The 20535-nt window shown below is 38.3% G+C and overlaps 1 protein-coding gene across 4 annotated transcripts in view; it reads left to right on the top strand.

Annotated features, from left to right (window-relative positions):
* Positions 1–20535, top strand: part of OMA1 (OMA1 zinc metallopeptidase) — a 66324-nt gene that overhangs the window by 30546 nt on the left and 15243 nt on the right. For all 4 annotated transcript variants that reach the window (XM_066372183.1, XM_066372182.1, XM_066372185.1 and 1 more), the window contains one exon: positions 12003–12152. In XM_066372183.1, the coding sequence (XP_066228280.1) occupies positions 12003–12152 (150 nt within the window). The remainder of the gene's footprint in view (positions 1–12002; positions 12153–20535) is intronic.

The raw sequence follows: 20535 nt of genomic DNA, 5'->3' as shown, positions 1-20535 counted from the left end.
CAGTTTGAGAATCTGCTTTGCCATACTAGCTGGGTGATTTTGAGCAAGTGATTTATCCTTTTTGTACCTTGATTTTTTTCCATCTGTTGGATAGGAACAATAACAGGACCTATATCATAGAGTTGATACAATTAAGAGCACTAATCTCCTAATCATGTATGTTCAAATGTCAGCCTGTTATTTCCTCTTTATATTGTACAAGTATCTCAAACCTAATAAATTTAATGTTAAACCTTTGATTTCCCCTTACATCTATTTCTTTTCTAGTTTTCCTTTATCCAATAAATATAGCACCTTATATTCAGTTGTTTTGGGAAAAAACCTAGAGTTCCTTAATACTTCACTTTTTTTTATTATTTACATATGATTGCTAGTTCTGTCTATAAACTATGTCCATTTCTACTATTAGCATCTTTTACCTAGACTTCTGCATTAGCCTCATTATAGCTTTCACTGATTATATTTATACTGCACCGTGCCACAAATAAGTGGGTCTACTAAACCAGGATTGCCCCTTTCTCAAGGCAAGACTTAAGCTAATATTGGCTAGCATGTACCATCAGATTTTTCAGTTTCTGGGCTGACTTATCCCCTAATTTTGACTGATAACTTTTTTTTTTAATTAATTAATTTATTTTTGTATTTTTCTGAAGTTGGAAACGGGGAGGCAGTCAGACAGACTCTGCATGCACCCGTCCGGGATCTACCCGGCATGCCCACCAGGGGGCGATGCTCTGCCCATCTGGGACGTTGCTCTGTTGTAACCAGAGCCACTCTAGCGCCTGAGGCAGAGGCCACAGAGCCATTCTCAGCGCCTGGGCCAACTTTGCTCCAGTGGAGCCTTGGCTGCGGGAGGGGAAGAGAGAGACAGAGAGGAAGGAGGGGGGGAAGGGTGGAGAAGCAGCTGGGCGCTTCTCCTGTGTGCCCTGGCCGGGAATCGAACCCGGGATTCCTGCACGCCAGGCCGACGCTCTACCACTGAGCCAACTGGCCAGGGCCTTGACTGATAACTTTTATTTTTTATTTTTTTCTTATTTTTTTTTCTTTCATTTTTCTGAAGCTGGAAACAGGGAGAGACAGTCAGACAGACTCCCACATGCGCCCGACCGGGATCCACCCGGCACGCCCACCAGGGGCGATGCTCTGCCCACCAGGGGGCGATGCTCTGCCCATCCTGGGCGTCGCCATGTTGCGACCAGAGCCACTCTAGCGCCTGAGGCAGAGGCCACAGAGCCATCTCCAGCGCCCGGGCCATCTTTGCTCCAATGGAGCCTTGGCTGCGGGAGGGGAAGAGAGAGACAGAGAGGAAAGCGCGGCGGAGGGGTGGAGAAGCAAATGGGCGCTTCTCCTGTGTGCCCTGGCCGGGAATTGAACCCGGGTCCTCCGCACACTAGGCCGACGCTCTACCGCTGAGCCAACCGGCCAGGGCTAACTTTTAAAAATGTATTTGTGAATATGATCAGAAGTCAGATTTTTTTGCCCAGGTGCCACTCTCTTTAAATTGATGTACATAACTCTGCTCTGACCTGTTATGTTGGTTTTTATTTATTAACTCACTATTTATTTATTTGTTCATTTATTTTTTTGAGAGTAGGGGATATAGAGAAACAGACTCCCACATGTGCCCTGACCGGATCCACCTAGCAAGCCCCATCTTAGGCCAGTGCTTGAATCAACAGAGCTATCCTCAGCACCCAGGGCCAGTGCTTGAACCAATCAAGCCACTGGCTGTGGGAGGGGAAGAGAGAGAGAAGGGGGAGAAAAAGGAAGAGAAGCAGATGGTTGCTTCTCATGCATGCCCTGACTGGGAACCGAACCCAGAACCGAACTGCGGGCAGATGCTCTATCCACTGAGCAAATGGCCAGGGCCTAATTCACCATATACTGAATATGTGCTTATCATGTTACAGGATATAGGGATGCATAGCACCTTTATGGAGGTCAGAATCTGAGTAAGAAATAGACATTTAATAAATAATTTTTACAGTTTTAAGTATTATGATATATATATATATATCATATATATGAGATCAGGAAAACTTAGTCTAGGGATTAGATTGAGGAAGAAATTTTTTGAAATGAAAATGTGAAAGCTAAGTAATAATTATTCTGGTGAATGATGCAGGATAGATAGCATGTTTCAAGGCAAGAGAAATGATGGCATAGTCCAGGGGTTGAAAATTCTGTCTGATTGCAGTATAGGTAGAGTCAAGAGCACCAGTGTAGGAAACAAAAGTGAAAGTAGGCAGAGAAGTCTTTGTTAGCAGTTTTTAAAGCATTTTATACTGTATCTTGCATAGTGGTTAAGACCTTGGACCCCAGAGTCAGACCTATATCTGAACTTGTCTCTTCTTGACTGTAGAAAAATCAATCTCTTAAGTCTATTTTTTACTCTGAAAAAATGGGAATAATGATAGTACTAACCTTAATGGATTATTTTGAGTATTCTGGACTTGATCCTTATTTGTGGCTTTTATCTTTTTTTGGACATTAATGTGTCAGACTCCCTTGAATTCTTGCCATTTAGTGTTCAGATCACATAACACAATTCTCTTATTCCTTCCTGTCCTCATTAGACTGGCCTCCTTTGGACCATGCCTGAGAAGGAGAGAACATGCTGACTTGAGGATGCACGCGCCCTGTGCCCTTGATCGTTTTCGCAGTTACCATTATTGCCATAAGTTAATAAGTTGGCATTCTGATTTTATGTCAGTCTTGTGAGCTTGGTTAATGGGAACTGTTCTGAGGAGATGGATCTATTGGCCATGTGCTGTCCCGTTAGATTTATGAGCTTTTACGGCCAACGGCTAAACAATATGGAAAATTCATTAAACTCAAGTTGCTCTTGAGGCAGGCAGCTTGCCTTCCTCAGAGTGCTCTCTGCTTCTGTTTGACTATTGGCTGTGAGTTTACTTTATATATTTACAGTTTTATAGTTGTTTAAATTTTTTATTTATAAGCTATTTATCATTATATAAATTTAAAATGACTAATGTAGAGTTAATTAAAGCTGGTAGGACTGAGGTATGACTTAAGCATAGAATAATAACCAGCTGTCCAGTAAGCAGCAGACGAAAAGATGTCCTGTGAAATATTTGATTTTGTTGTATTTATGTATTCATTTGTTGCTGTACAGAGACTTTGGCACTTTACAGTCATTTACAGAAATGACTTTTATTTGAACTTATAAACAACTAAATCATTTTTATTTTCTAGTATTATTTTCTTAACTATGAAAAGAAAACATTTTTTTTTAGTGGCTCTAAACTGGGGGGGGGAGTGGCCTCTTATATAATTGTATATATAATTGTTTTTGGTTGTCAGTGACTGGGGAGATGGCAGACATGGAGGATAGGGGAGGCCTGTTAAATATCCTCTAGTGGCCTGGAAAGCCCTCAGAGGAGGAATTGTCCAGCCCTAAAGTTTGTGAGTGGTTCTGTGGAGAGGCTGTCAGTTGTTTTATTCTGGTAAGCTAAATAACTATGCAGCTAGCACCATCTAGTGAGGCAAACAGGTAATGAGCAAAACATACTTTCATAGAAATCAGAGAAAACTCAAAATTCTAAACTTTCTGTAAAATAATAGATTTTAGAACCATAGACTTTTGAATTAGAAAGGAAAATTGGAGATGATATAACCCACCTTCTCCTTTTACAGATAAAGAAATTGGGCTGCAAAGAGGTGAAGTGATTTGTCCAATAGCATATACGTAGTCAGTAGTGGGAGACTGGGCTAGAGTCCAGGTCTTGTAGTTTGTCAGGCTGTGAAGCTGAGCCTTTGTCATAACACTGTCATTGGGTTCTGTTTGGGTTAATAGATTAGGTTCTTTGTTTAGTGGTTCATTTACATGCCTTAACTTTTTGTCTTCATAACAATCCTGTGATGTGTAGGTACTATTATTATCCTCATTTTGCAGATGAAACTGAGGGCTAGATTAATTAACTTGTCAAAGGTCTCAAAGATACTAAGTTTTTTTCTTCCCAGGATAAAGGTTCATTCATTTCTGATATGGAACTTGCTAATATATTTGAACCCACTAGGAACAGTTTTGGTCTTCTGTAGTATTGTTCCTAAGAAGACCGTTTTTATGTCTGTTTTGATATCTTTTAAATCTTATCTTAAAATAGCTTCAGTGCCTTCTTTTACCTCTGGTAGTCCAACTACCCTTCTGCCACAGTTCTTTCTAGTATTATCTTAGGTGATTCTTACCTTCCATATGTGTGTGTGGAATATAGGAGAAGATTCCAGAATGACTGGGACAAGTGTAGGAGATCAGTGGCATTCCAAAAAAAATTGAGAACTGCTAAGTCAGAATTTACCTTTTAGAGAAGGTGATAGGTGGCAGGAGTTTTGTTGAAGAGTCTGCAAATAGAAAGCTAAATTCAGAGACACTTTTCATCTTTGAAACTCTAATGAAAATTTTGGCTGTGGGTAGGGTGTATTAAGTCTTGCTCTATGTATATATTTTTCTCTAGCATTGTTTTGACATAATATTCTTATAGTTCACACTATAATAATAGCTCTTATACTACCATACTCTTATGAATATCATAACCTAGTGGGTTTCTAATTGAGTAGTAGCAAATTCTTTGTCATTTAAGCATTTAAGATGCCTCTTAATTCATATGCATGCATATTGGTATTATAGACTGACTTCAACTAGACCCTTCTTCAGTGGTAAATTTATGACATCATCACTTATCATCAAACCTAGCATCCTGCATCCTGCAATAACCTAGGACTCTTGTTTTTCACCAGGGACAGGAAGAGTAGAAATAGTACCCACTATATTCTGGATTCTGAGCTGGCTACTTCAGAAGGGTTACCACATTTAATCCTAATGATCTGCTTTAATTTCATTTTTATAGATGAACTTGAGATTTTTGACTTATTGACCCAAGGTTACAAATTCTTTGTGGGTTCAAATTGTGGCTCTGAACCTTTGGCAAATTACTTGACTTCTGAGATCCTTGGTTTCTTCATCTGATCTGTAAAATGAGCGTAATAATGGTACTTACTTCATCATAAGTTGTTACGATGATTAAATGAATGAATATAATGAGTTAATATTTATAATATGCAGAACAATACCTGACACATATATGTTATTATGAATTAAACAAAATAGATAACTGGTATTTTGAACCCAGGTATTTCTGTTTCTAAAACCTGTGCTCTTCCTATTGTCACAGTGTACTGCCTCAGAGAGTATTCCAGGGCCATTGTATTGCACATTTTCCTATGTTTCTTTGGCTGGCTGTGGCCATTCTGTTTTAAGAAGGAATATTGTCTAGAAAGTGGCCTGTCCTTACTTTCTTTATATACCTCCAGATACTAGTTACACACAAGTTCCTTAATTTTCAAAATTTTTTTATGGAGGCAAGTGAGTTAGGCCTATGGGCTGAATATTTACTTAAAATATATTACCATTTTGATCTGTAATTTTCACTTTCTTTTTTTAAACTGTAGTAAGAACATTTAACCTGTGTAATACAGGTTGTATATCAGATTTCTATAATTTATTCATCTCACATAAGTGAAACTTTATACCTTTTGAATAGCAAGTCCCCAGTTTCCCCTACCCCGAGGCCCTGCAGCCACCATTCTCCACTCTGCTTCTCTGAGTTTGACTGCTTTACATACCTCATCTAGGTGGACGTAGGCTTTATTTGTCCTTTTGTGACTGGCTTATTTCACTTAGCATAATGTTCTCAAAGTTTGTTTATATTGTTGCTTATGGCAGGATTTCCTTCTTTTTAAAGGCTGAATAATACTCTCTTGTGTGTATACAGTATACCATGTTTCTTTTTCCATTTTTCCATTGATGGACATTTAAGTTTCCACATCTGGTTATGGTGAATAATACTGTAATAATAATAGTGCTAATATCTCTTTGAGATACTGCTTTTAATTATTTTGGATAAAAACCCCTAAGTGGGCTTGCTGGATCATATAAAAGTTTAATTTTAATATTTTTAGGAACCTCCTTACTATTTTCTATAAGAGCTGCACCATTTTGCATTCCCACTGACAGTGTACAGGGTTCTAATTTCTTCACATCATCACCGACAGTCATGCTTTGTTTTTTTGTAATAGCCATAATAACAGATGTCAGGTGACTTTGATTTGCATTACCTGATGATTAATGATATTCAGAGTTTTTTATATACCTGTTGACCATTTGTATGTCTTATTTGGAAAAATGTCTATTCAAGTTCTTTGCCTATTTTTAATCAAGTTATTTGTTTTTTTGCTCTTGAGTTGTAGGAGTTTCTTATATTTTTTTTAATGCTAAAATCTTATCTGATATATAGGATTACAAATACTATATTTTCTCCCATTCTGTAGGTTGCTTTTTTACTGTTGTTTTTTTTTTTTACTGTGCAGAAGCTTTCTAGTTTGATGTAGTTCCACATGTCTGTTTTTGCTTTTATTGCCATCTAAGAAATTCTTGCCAAGACCAGTGTCATGAAACTTTCTCCCTATATTTTCTAAAAGTGTTACTACAGTTTCAACTCTTACATTTAAGTTTTTACTCCATTCTGAGTTGCTTATTTTTTTGGTGTAAGATAAAGGTCCAATTTCATCCTTTTAAATGTGTATATCCAGTTTTCCTGCCACCATTTGTTGAAGAGACTGTCCTTTCCCCATTGTATATTCTTGACACCCTTGTTGAAGATTGACTGGATATGCATGAGTCTATTTCTGGGTTCTTTGTCTGTTCGGTTAGTCAATGTGTTTGTCTTTATATCAGTACCGTTCTGTTTTAATTATTATAGCTTTGTAATATATATTAAAATAAAAAAGTGTGATGCCTTCTCCTTTGTTCTTTTTTCTTAAGGTTGTTTTGACTGCTCAAGGCTTGTTGTGGTCCTGTATGATTGTAGGATTTTTTCTATTTCTTAAAAAAAATGTCATTGGGTTTTAAGAGGGTTCATATTGAATCTGTAGATAGCTTTGAATACTAGGGGACATTTTTTATAACAGACCCATCAGAGTTTTTGGAGGGCCTCTCAAACCTTCATGAGGTCCAAACTCCTGTCTTTGTTCTTAGTGGTCCTCAGGCATCTAAAGTATGCTGTGTCCTGTCAGTACTCTGAGGTAGGTGAGATGGCAGCCAGTCCCTCAGTTTCCAGAAAGCTTACAATGTTAGACATGTGGTTCACCTGCTTCCCTCCCCAAGGAGGAGAAGCTAGGATCTGGGATTTTTATCCCCACTTGCTCTGTGTTAAGCTGGGGGAAGGGGCTACTGTGACTGCCGGGTGCTAGTTCAGACTGCCATCTTTATTTCACTGGTTCCCAGGTGTGTAATGTGTGCTGCATCTTATTAGTAGACTGGGGAAGGTAAGACAGAAGCCAGTTCCTTAGGCAGACCTGGAAAAGTTGGAATGCTGGATGTATGGTCCAACTCATTTGCTACCCATGGAGAAGTTGGAAACTGGGGTTTCCTACAAATTGTATGACTCTGTTGAAAGGGTAGGGATTATGGCAAGGGATTGTCTTGAATTTTTCTCCTGGCTTTGTTGTGTCTGGTTTTACATTTGCCCAGGATGCGGAAGTATCTGAACTAAGTTTCCTAATTAATTATATATGAAATTTGTCTGTGTATCATTTTTAAATAGCTGTGTTTATCATTTTGCTGATGTTACCATGTCACTTATTTTTTTAAAAGCTTTTATTTATTTGTTTGTGTTTTGGTGACAGATACAGAGACAGGGACAGATAGGGACAGACAGGAAGGGAGAGAGATGAGAAGCATCAATTCTTCATTGCAGCCTCTTAGTTGTTCACTGATTGCTTTCTCATATGTGCCTTGACTGGGGGGCTTCAGCAGAGTGAATGACCCCTTGCTCAAGCCAGCAACCCTGGGCTCAAGCTGGTGAGCCTTGCTCAAACCAAATGAGCCCACCCGCGCTCAAGCTGGCAACCTCTGGGTCTTGAACCTGGGTCTTCCACATCGCAGTCCGATGCTCTACCCCCTGCGCCACCACCTGGTCAGACCCATGTCTCTTATTTTTTATAAATTGGGAAAAATACTTCTTTTGAAAACAAAATTGCCTGATATTGATGGATCTTTGAATCGGATTTTGAAAGTACAGACTGCAACACCTTTATCTTACTATTAAGGCACATATCTCCAATCCTTTGGAATAATTTAAGTTTGGAATATTTTGCAGTCTGTTTGGGATAATTAATTTCTTCTATTTCTGTATCTCAAATATTGCTTTAAAGATTACCATCAACCATGATTCTTAGAGATTGGGAAATATTTTATTTCTCTTGTGATTAACACTTTTAGTCTGAAAAATACTGGAAAAAATGCTGTGGTCTGTGTAGCAAATAAACCTCATAGTAGATAATTCCTATATTTGTTAAGTCAATTGAAATGTTTATCTTCCAGTTTTCATATGTATATATATTTTTATTTGTGAGAGGAGGGAAGGCAGAGAGACAGACTACTGGGTACACCCTGACAGGGAGCCACCTGGCAAGCCTACTAGAGGGCAATGTTCTGCCCATCTGGGGCATTGCTCCATTGCACAGCAACCAAGCTCTTCCTAGGGCCTGAGGTGAAGACCATGGAACCATCCTCAGTGCCTGGGGCTAACTCACACCAGTTGAGCCATGGCTGCAGGAGGGGTGGAGAGAGAGAGAGAGAGAGAGAAGTGAGAGGAGGAGGGGTAGAGACGCAGATGGGTGCCTCTCCTGTATGCCCTGACTGGGAATCAAACCCAGGACATCCACATGCTGGGCCAATGCTCTACCACTGAGCCAACTGGCCAGGGCCAGATTGTTTTAACTGTTAGGTGGGTTGTGCTTTTTAAAATGGTAGCTTGTGATTTTAGTTGAACTTCAAATTATTTTATATTTTATCATTATTTTAGAAGAATATCTTGCTTATTTATTTCAGTCTATATTTATATTATAAATATGTTGACTTGCTATTGAAAGACATTTCTGTGAGTGTTTAGAATTTAGCATCAAATAATTATTTCTGTATTATATATGTATATATACACATAAATACATATGTATAACATATTTTATACATAAACATATTACACATATTCACATATATAGATACATATTTATATAAACATGAATCATTTATTATGAATATTTGTATATTCCTATTTATACACATATATACATGTAAATCCATGTTTGTGCAATAGAGCAAAGTACCTTGGATTCTTTTTTCTTCTTTTCTGAAGTGAGAAGTGGGGAGGCAGAGAGACAGACTCCCACATGCACCTGACCTTGATCCACCTGGCATGCCTACCAGGGGGCGATGCTCTGCCCATCTGGGCCATAGCAACCAGAGCTATTCTAGCACCTGAGGCGGAGGCCATGGGGCCATCCTCAGTGCCCGGGGCCAACTTTGCTCCAAGGGAGCCTTGGCTGCAGAAGGGAAAGAGAGAGGTAGAAAGGGGAAGGGGAAGGGGAGGGGTGGAGAAACAGAGGGGTACTTCTCCTGTGTGCCCTGGCCAGAAATCAAACCCAGGCCTTCCATACACCAGGCTGACGCTCTACCACTGAGCCAACCAGCCAGGGCCTTGGATTCTTTTTAACTTAGAGTTGTCAAAGGTCTTAAAAGAATTGTATTGTGATTCTAAAAATATGGTGGAGTAGGAAGCACCAGAAATCTGTCTTCCCACCGAGACAGCAATCAGACCGGCAGAATATGTCTGATGTAACTGTTTTGAAACTCTGGAGTCTGTTAAAGGCTTGCAAGTTCCAGGGGAAGTCTAGGATGATGAATTTTGCTTAGTTTCAGTTAAGTTAAACCCTCAACACGGTAGCAGCTACCTATTCCCCACTCCTAGTAAATGGCAGACAGTTCTGTATGTGTTCCTGGAAGAGCTTGCACACATCTTTGGTAGCCAGGGTGAACAAAAAGAACACTGTCCTCTCAATATCAGGGATCTGTGTTTTGGTCACTGAATATTGCTTTTAATCATAGAGGTACAGTCAAAGTATTGGGGAGCCATTGTTCTTTCACCTTCCTCCATTATTTCAAGTCTCTCTCCCTCTGGCTGTAGTGACTTCTAGGGTACTTATAGGTCCAATGCCTTCCCCTTTATTTTTTTACTTTTCATTTTTCCTTTTGGAAGTCAGACATTACTGATTACTAAAATCAGAAATGAAAGTGAATATTACTTCTGATTCTGTAGCAATAAAGAGGAATATAACATAGTATTATGAACAATTGTACACCCCCAAAATTGGACAACCTAGATGAAATGGACAGATTTCTAGAAATAAAAGCTAACGGTGCAGCCACTGTGGAAAGGTGTGTAGTTTCCTCAAAAAATTAGAAATGGAACTACCTTATGACCCAGTGATTCCATGTCTGGGAATATATCTGAAGAAACCAAAAACACTGATTCAAGAGAATATGTGCATTCCTGTGTTCATTGCAGCATTATTTGCAATAGGTAAGATATGGAAGCAGCACAAGTACTCATCGATAAATGAGTGGATTAAAAAGCTGTGGTTCATTTACACAATGGAATACTACTCAGCTGTAAAAAAGGAGGAAATCTTATCTTTTGCAACAGCATGGATGGACCTGGAGAGTATTATGCTAAGTAAAACAAGCCAGTCATTTATATGTAGAATCTAAAGAACAAAACAGACAAACAACTTAGAAAAGACTCAGATACAGAGAACTGATAGATGTCAGAGAGGACGGGAGTTGGGGGGCTGGGTAAAATAGGTGAAGGGATTAAGCAAAAATGCCAGACAAACTCAAAGACACCAGGGAAACTCATGATTACCAGAGGGAAGGGGTAAGGGTGGGGGCAGGTAAAATGGGGAAGGGTGGCTAAATGGTGACGGAAGGAGACTGGACTTGGGGTGGTGAACACACAATACAATATATAAGTGATGTAGAATTGTACACTTGGAACTTACATAATTTTATTAACCAGTGTCACCCCAATAAATTCAATAATTTTTTTAAAAGCCTACCAAAACTAAATCACAAAGAAATATAACTGAATGATCTATAACTAGTATGAAGATTGAATTATTAATAAAAAAAATCTTTCAGCAAAGAAGAGTCCTGGATCTGACAGTATCACTTTTGAATTCTACCAAGCATTTAAAGAAAGAGTAGTACCAGTTCTCAAACTTTTCTTAAAGACTGAAAAGGAGAGGATACTTCCTAACTCATTCTATGAGGCCAGCATAACCTAATATCAATGCCAGACAAGGACACTGCAAGAAAAGAAAACTACGTATGAATATCTGATTACCCTAGTGATAGAGATTAAGAATAAAATTTTTAGTTTATTAACAGATTAAATTTTGAAATATTTTCATGTGGCCCTGGCCGATTGGCTCAGTGGCTAGAGCATTGGCCCATTGTATGGACGTCCAGGGTTTGATTCCCAGACAGAGCACACAAGAGAAGCAACCATCTGCTTCTCCCCTCTCCCCCTTCTTCTCCCCTGTCTTTTCTTCATCTTCTGCAGCCAGTGGCTCAGTTGGTTCGAGTGTCAGCTCTGGCCACCAGGATAGCTCAGTTGGTCTGAGCGAGTCAGCCTCAGGTACTAAACATAGCTTAGTTGATTCGAGCGTTGGCCCAGATGGGGTTTCTGGGTGGATCCCGGCTGGGGTACATGTGGGAGTCCTGTACTCTCACTTAAAATAATATATTATTACAAAAACAAAAATATTTAACTTGGAAGATTTTTTTGCCCTGATATACTATGTTCTTAATATCTATCATAGTGAAAAGAATGGGTTATCTTTGGGAGTGGTGTTATTGTAAATATTAAGTAAGAGTTGGGGCCAGTGGGGAGGGTAGGCATTCTTTATTTATTTATTTTTTGAGTTCTATAATACCATATTTGAATTTTCTTTTAAACAATGAGTATATTCTTCGTTTATTAAAAGATAGAAAATAGTTTTAAAACATGTAATGACATAAAGGTAAAGTAAAAAATGTCCTCATAATTAAACTCATTTTGTGCTTTTATTAATTTTGGTTTTAGGCGTGTGTGGACGTCAGAGCCAGTTCAGTGTTTTGGCAGCAGATGGAACTTGCAGATATCCTTTCTGGTCATCCCAAGGTGCCAGAGTGGTTATCCACACACCCTTCTCATGGAAACCGAGTTGAACACTTGGATAGACTCATTCCTGAGGTGAGCTAACACTGTGTAAGGCAAGACATTATTTTTACTGTATTATTTATTTATTTATTTATTTATTTATTTATTTTTTTTTTTTTTTCCATTTTTCTGAAGCTGGAAACAGGGAGAGACAGTCAGACAGACTCCCGCATGCGCCCGACCGGGATCCACCCGGCACGCCCACCATGGGGCGACACTCTGCCCACCTGGGGGCGATGCTCTGCCCATCCTGGGCGTCGCCATGTTGCGACCAGAGCCACTCTAGCGCCTGGGGCAGAGGCCAAGGAGCCATCCCCAGCGCCCGGGCCATCTTTGCTCCAATGGAGCCTTGGCTGCGGGAGGGGAAGTGAGAGACAGAGAGGAAAGCGCGGCGGAGGGGTGGAGAAGCAAATGGGCGCTTCTCCTGTGTGCCCTGGCCGGGAATCGAACCCGGGTCCTCCGCACGCTAGGCCGACGCTCTATCACTGAGCCAACCGGCCAGGGCTATTTATTTATTTTTAAGATTTCATTTATTGATTTTAGAGAGACGATAGAGAGAGAGAAAGGTCAGAAGGAGGAACAGGAAGTATCAACTTGTAGTAGTTGCTTCTTGTATGTGCCTTGACCAGGGAAGACCAGGGTTTTGAAACAGTGACCACAGTGTGTCAGGCGGACACTTTATCCACTGCGCCACCACAGCTCAGGCACTGTATCATTTATTTTTGATGCTGTTACTTCCTGTGCTGAGAGAGAGTTCTAGCTTGTCACTGTTTGATCACTATGATTATGGATTATCAGTTTTCAAAGAATTTGACTGAAAAGTAAAGTCCTGCTTGTCTGCAAGTCTTGGGGAATAAATTGCTGTGTAGAGTTGCCTCTTTTTGATGGTGAAAGTTTAAGCTTTTTAGTATCATACCTTTTAATTTTATCTGATTTGGTGAAAGTCTAAAACAAAAGGCTTATTTTTTTGAAGTATTGGTCATAATTTAATCTTTTCTAGGTGATTTAAGTTTATTGTTAAAAAAAACCCCACAGAACTCCAGTTAATGACTTCTGCAAAATTTTTGGGTGAAATGGGTATTAATTCCCATAATGATGCTGGAATTTTCTTAGGAAAAAAATCCCTTGATATTAGTTTGCTTTCTAGTTGTTTATTTCTTTATAGAAAAAAGCACGTGTGGTTCTTATTTGTAGAATTCATTAGTGAATAAAGCTAAAGCAGCTTTTTCCCAAATTTTTTTATTTGTAAACATCATTTAAAATGTTTTCTGTGGTATCCACATCAGTACAAGGTGGTTGTCAGCCATCTCCACACCAGGCTACATGCTCTTTTCTGTCCCACTATGTAGTCAGTAAGACTTTAAATTAGCTTAATGAATCCTGAGTATCTATTATAAGAAATATATACTGGTAGATACTAGAGATAAAGAGAGAACTAAGACATGGGTTTTGATATTTTCAGGGTGCTAACCTAAGTACAAAGTGATTATTACTACAACAAGGAGTATGACTTATAAGAAAAATAGAAATATAGTGGTATGCAATTTGAAGGAATAGACTGCATCTAGTTTGGGATAAGAAACTACTACAAGATTCATTCATTCATTCATTCATGTGATTGATACTGAAATCCACTGGTAGTCTACCATTCTGTATTCTGTTGCTGGGATCAAAAGTCTCTGCTTTTTGGGGGTTAACATTCAGTATGTTAAGCAGTGATAAACACATGGGGAAAGCTAAAGCAGGTTAAAACTAAAACTTGGAAGTAGAGAAGGCATATTGGCCTATGTTCATTTGTCAAAGAAGGCCTCTGTGAACAGAATCTGGAAAGAAGTGTTTTGTTTTGTTTTTACAGAGACAGAGATAGGGACAGACAGACAGGAACGGAGAGATGAGAAGCATCAATCATTAGTTTTTCGTTGCACATTGCGACATCTTAGTTGTTCATTGATTGCTTTCTCATATGTGACTTGACCGCGGGCCTTCAGCAGACCGTAGAATAGTCTTCTAAACCATTGTAAGGATTTGACTTTTATTCCAAGCGCTACAAGAGGCTAGCGGAGGGTTTTGAACTGAGGAGTGACTTGATTACTTGCTCTGACTCTTGTGATGACTCATGTGTTTTATAGTGCTTATGGGGGCAGGGGGCTCCTGTGTAGAGAGTGGACTGTAGGGGGCATGTATCATGTCAGGGAGGCTGTTTAGGAGGCTCTCGCTGTAATCCTGTTAAGAGATTATAGAGGCAGAAGAGAAGGGAAGAAGAAGTGGTCATATTTTGGATATATTTTAAAAGGAATGATGACAAGACTTGTTGATAGTCTAGGCATACTTTGTGCCTTTTGTGAGCATTGGGGCCAGCCAGATATGGATTCTTAAGAACTATCCTAGATATATTTTATTTATATTCTTAATTTGAAGAAAAAGCATTTGAGAACAAAATAGCAGTGACGTTTTCTTGACACACTGTGTAGTAGTCATTCATCTTATTATTTTTATTTTTATTTTTTTGGTATTTTTCCAGAATTAGAAGCGGGGAGGCAGTCAGACAGACTCCTGCATGGGCCCTACCAGGAGCCATCCAGCATGCCCACCAGGGGGCGATGCTTGGCCCATCTGGGCGTTGCTCCATTGCAGTGGGAGCCACTCTAGTGCCTGAGGCAGAGGCCATGAAGCCATCCTCAGTGCCCAGGCCAACTTTGCTCCAGTGGAGCCTTGGCTGTGGGAGGGGAAGAGAGAGACAGAGAGAAAGGAGAGGGGGAAGGGTGGAGAAGCATATGGGTGCCTCTCCTGTGTGCCCTGACCGGGAATTGAACTCAGGACTTCCACATGCCAGGCTGATACTCTACTGCTGAGCCAACCGGCCAGGGCTAGTCATTCATCTTAAACGCACAACATTGGACTGGGTCAATATGTTGTTTCATCAGTAACTGATTGTGCTGAAGATCCCTGAATCTAAGAGTGTCTTAATGCAACCCATAACCCTGGGAACTTCCATCACCTCAAGAGGCTTAGCCTATCTCTAACACTGTAGTTACCATGTAGTTTTCTCTTGAAATTCCTTTTCTTTTTATTTTTGCTCAGTGAAATTCTAAAAATATGTGGTTTATTTAAATTGATAATGAATTTTAGCCAACTTTCATCTGAGTTGTCATTTCATCATCAAAGATAACTAAGGATCTTCAAGATGAAAATGTGTTTTAGAGAAGTCTTTAAAATAGTGAATTGATTGGTGAGTATGAAGAATAATGATTAGAGAAATACATTTGTTATTTGAGCACCAATAATGAAGAAAAACATTGGGAGATTTTTTTTCTAAAAATAAACTATCTTAGTTCAGGAACTTATTGGAAACCTTATATAATTTTTATATTTCTCCCCCAAGAGACTAAATTCAATTTGAAAGTAATAAAACTCTACTATAATATTGGGAATAATTCAGTGGTTGAAGTGAAACTTATAGTTAGTGTAAAAGTATATTGTTAATTAGAATACATGGTCATAATTCAGAGATTGGAATTCCCTACTATCATTTCTAATTTCTATAATGGAAGGAAGCAAATCCTCAGGCAGTATATAGAATTATGTGAGTCTAGATACTGTTAAAGACTACATTTTTTGTTTGATTTTATTTAAGATTTTTTCTACTTAAGTTAGTACAATAGATTCTACCTAATGCTCCTGTTCTTTGAAATTTCTGACAGTATGCCCGAAGTGATGTACATCTCAAAGGCAGTTGAGAATACAGCACCAGAGCACAAAACTCAGGCCAGAGATGAGGATTTCAGAGTCACCCCCCAATAAAGGGGTATCTGAAGTGGGAAGAACGGATCAGTTTATTTAGGAAGTAAGCAGAGAAAAAGATCCTGGACAGAGTTAACAGTATAAGTGGTTCCTACATTTAATTGGTAGAAGGAAGACAAAGCCTGTAGTGGATCAGATTCATAGGAGAAGAAAAGATCAAGAAAACCAGGAAAGTAAAACTCTTTGGTTCTATGAGAACACAAATTTTGGTAATTTTGATTTTTAAAAATATAACTTACTGAAGGTTACACCTTTTTATTTTTTATTAGATTCCTTGAACATCATCACAGAAATGTCTTATTTTTTACTATAGCATATCAACATTTAAAACGTAAGATGCTTTAAAACTATGTGTTTAATAACTATTTCTTGGTCATCAATTACGTGCCAGATTGTAGATGCTGTGAACAAAATAGACAAAAACCCTGCACTTATGAAGCTGTTTTTGCAGTAAAGACAGACAGTAAATAGAATAAATTAGTACTATATAGCATAAGTCACCAATATATCATAATATATTAGCTAGCAGTAAGTATTAGGGAGGAAAACAAAGGAGGAAGAACAGCGTATTAGCTTGAACTGCCATCACAAAATACTGTAGACTGGTGGAGTAAGCAATGGGGAATTCACTTGTTCATAGTTTTAAAGACTAGCAACCCAGTGTTAAGATTCTGGCCCATTTATTTTCTGGTGAAATCTATTTTCCTGGCTAGTAGATAGATGGCTACCTTCTTGCTGTGTCCTTACATGGTGGAGAGAGTAATAGCACACTGGTGAGAAGAGGGGAGATAGACACTCCCATAAACACCCCGACTAGGATCCCCTGGGCAATCTAGGTCTAGGGCAGATGCTCAAACCAATTGAGCCTCTGTCTGCAAGAGGGCAAGAGAGAAAGAAGGGGGAGAGGGAGGGTAAGAGAAGCAGATGGTTTATTCTCAGTTATGCCCTGACGGGGAATTGAACCTGGGACGTCTGCAGGCCAAAGCAATAGGCCAGGGCCTCTTCCTCTTCTTATGAGGGCAGTAATCCCATCATGAGGGCCCCAACCTCATCGCCTCCTCTAAGCCTAATCATCCCCAAAGGCTCCATCTCCAAATACATTGGGGGTGAGGTTTTTATCATATGAATCTGTGGGGAAAACACAGTCCATAGCAAATATGTAATGTATGAACAGAGGTGATAGAAGTGCTGGAATAGCTGTTTGGAAAGGGGTCGATCAGAGAAAGTTTCATTGAGAAGTTGGTATTTGAATAAAGACTTGAAATAAGTGAAAGAGTCTTTCCCTGGGGTTGGGAGTAGGGGTAAGAGTCTTCCACGCAGAGGAACTACTATAGTAAGTACATGCTCTGAGGCAGGTGTGAGCCTGGTGTAGTTGAGGAACAGCAAGGGAGCCAATCTGGCTGGAATGGAGTGAGCGGGGAGGGGAGTGCAGGCCTGTAGCCTCTGTAAAGACTTCAGTTTTTGTTCAGAGACAGGACACCAGTGGAGGGTCCTCAGCAGCGGCCTAGAAGAGTAGCATGATTTGACTTACAAAGGATATGATCCACAGCTTCTACAAAGTAGTACAATCATATAATTTTGGAGTATTTTAGTATAGTATATTATTATAGTTAGATAATAGACTAGTTCATTTTTTGTTTTTTTTTTAATCAAGAAAATGCCCCCAGAGTAGAAAATACATTCTTGCTGTTTTTTATGTGAATTCTGTGATAAAGCATGTGTAAATATCTAGTTAGATATAATACTGTGATCCACTAGCATTTAAAATAGATAAATATAGGGTTGTAGTAATGATATTATTTGTAGTTAATAAGATGATAACCTATAATTTTATTTACTTGAAATAATCAGTTGAATTTGGGAAAAACATATCCCACATATTTTGGTTACCATAACAACTTGGGTGAAAAATTGAAGAACAGATGTTATATCAACCTGTTGATGTTTAATGGTATGACAGTTTTAAAATTATAGTTCCACTGTTCAGAATTTAAATTTGACTCTAAGTTGTCCTTGAAAGGATACCTTTTTAAACGTACTTTCTACAAGGATTGTTATTAAATATGAATAGAAGTGAATAAGGGAAATTGTATGATAACCCAGGGTAAAAATGTACTTCATTGAAAGATTTATTTTACAACCAAAGGCATGTAGACTGAATTTTTTATTTTCTACTTCTCTTACCAGCTCTCTGCCATCGTTTGCTTGGTGGTGGGAGGGGGGGGGGGTGGATGGAGAGAGATAAAATATGAGGAAAAACATTGAATTTGGACTTAGTTGTTTGGGTTATGTTATTATCATCATAATTTTGAGTATGATTTATTTTCTAATGTTTTTAAAACTATCAATGTAAGCTTTATTTGTAGACTGATTTTTAAATCTTGATGTTCAAATTTGCTATATTCAGTTTTATGATACCAGAATCACTCAGTGGCAAGCTATAAATACATTCATTTTATTCTCATTTGTTTTGAATTCTTTAAACTTTCAAGGAGCTGGGGGTTTGAACTGATATGTAAATCATTTTTATGCACTTATAATTGGCCAGTGTAAACACATAAATCATTAATATACATCCTATAAGTAGAAAATATGAGGGTGTTAACATTGAAGTGAAATGTCATTGTTGGCCAGTGTACACAAACATATACTGTTCACCTTACAGAATTTCATTTTGCCTGACATGGAGAGTGTTGAGAAAAAGGCAAATATCATAGCAGCTACTGTAATTGAATTGGCCTCTGAATCACATAAAGCCAGGAAGCCTGACAGTAATATTGTCTAAAACCATAAAAAAATCTTATGGTACATATTATATGTATCTAGCTGAGGCGGAAATGATTGGCCTGTTAGAAAAAAATTGCTTTTAGGTGGAAAGGGAGAAAAAATCATATTTTTGGGAAAACATTTGAAAAATGGAAGTGATATTTTTGTTGTTGTTGTTATAATGTCTTGGTTCCTGTTTTCATAGGAAACCTTTAATCTCATCTTGAAACTTCTCTGGCATTAGTTTTTTTCCTTTTTATAAATTTCATTATTATAACTTAGTTTTATAAATAAGTAATTACAGTTTTACTTGATGTATGGTGCCTAGAAGAATCCTGATGTGTATGAGTAGTTGTTTCATAAATACTTTAGTTATTACTGGGAATAAATATAGCCACTGGGACTTAATACATCAATCTTATATGTTAGGAGTGGTTGATTATACAATTTTATCTGAAAATGTTTTATTATTTTACCATTTCAGAGGACAATTGATACATCAATTTTTGAGTTCATAATTTGTGAGTTTATAAATAGGTATAAAACTGATCCATTCACAAGGCAATGATCAATTGTATTCCACAAGATAGTTACTTTCTATTTCCATTGACAAGTATCATTTGCATTGTTATCAGTTTTCTACAACTTAATTTTTTTTAATTTTTAATTTTTTTATTTTTTAGTGAGAGGAAGGGACTCAGAGCGATAGACTCTCGCATGCGCCCCATGGGGGATCCACCAGGCAAGCCCACTAGGGGGTGATATGCTGCCCATCTGGGGCTGTTGCTCCGCAGCAACGAGTTGTTTTTTTTCTTTTTTTAATTTAGTGCCTGAGGCTGAGGCCATGGAGCCATCCTTAGCACCCAAGGCCAACTCACTGGAACCAGTTGAGCCATGACTGGGAGGGGAAGAGAGAGGGGGTGGGTGGAGAAGCAGATGGTTGCTTCTGTGTGCCCTGACCAGGATTTGAACTTGGGACATCCACACGCAGGCCGAGGCTCTACCACTGAGCCAACCAGCCAGGACTTTTCTATAATTTACAGAGTCGTAAAGTAGGTCTAAAACCATGAAAAGTGGCGATAACAGTCAAGGATGCACTTGACAAGACACCCAGTGATCTTTTTGCCCATATCAAAGTCTTTCACAGTTTTCTATTTTTGCTTTCTATTGTCATTTATTTGCTTTTCAAGTAGACACCACATCAAACTATCTTGTCTAATATATAAACAGAAGTTTTTGTTTTGTTATTTTTAAGCAACCACATAGGCATTATCCTTGTTGTCTTCCTTTCTTTCTCTTAAAGTGGTAACCTACTATATGCATTAATTTTCATTAAGTCTGTTTCTAGTGAGTTTTAGGATTGAGGTATTGATGCTAAAATATTAGGCTTTTTAAAAAGTATATGCATTCCTTAGAAATCAAGGGAAAGATTTGGAAATAGAGGGGGTGTAAAGGGACTGGTTTCATTTTTCACTAGAAACATTTAAACCTCTCATGAGCTGTTTAGAACCAAAGATATAGATGTAAAATCAAGGATGAAATCACAGAAATGCAAAAACGATAGAGAAGGGAGGACAGAGAGGAAAAGGGTATTTTTCTTTTGAGATAAATTGTTTTAATTTAACTTTTTATTATAATTTTTTAAAAACACCTGTAAAGGTAGAGATAATTTGAATAATTTAAGGAACCCCCATTTTTCAATCACATTCAGTTATATAAACCTATTTGTACACTTCTTCTTTTTTTTTAACCCAGAAGTATTTTAGTGCAGATCCCAGCTATAAGAACTTTCCCTCCTAATTAGCTCAATATGCATTTTAGAAAGTATCATTTTCTTCTATTATTATAT

Source organism: Saccopteryx leptura, chromosome 3 (assembly GCF_036850995.1).
Source record: "Saccopteryx leptura isolate mSacLep1 chromosome 3, mSacLep1_pri_phased_curated, whole genome shotgun sequence".
Lineage (NCBI taxonomy): Eukaryota > Metazoa > Chordata > Mammalia > Chiroptera > Emballonuridae > Saccopteryx > Saccopteryx leptura.
The sequence above is the reverse complement of the archived record's forward strand: the minus strand, read 5'-3'. Positions and strand labels throughout refer to the sequence as shown.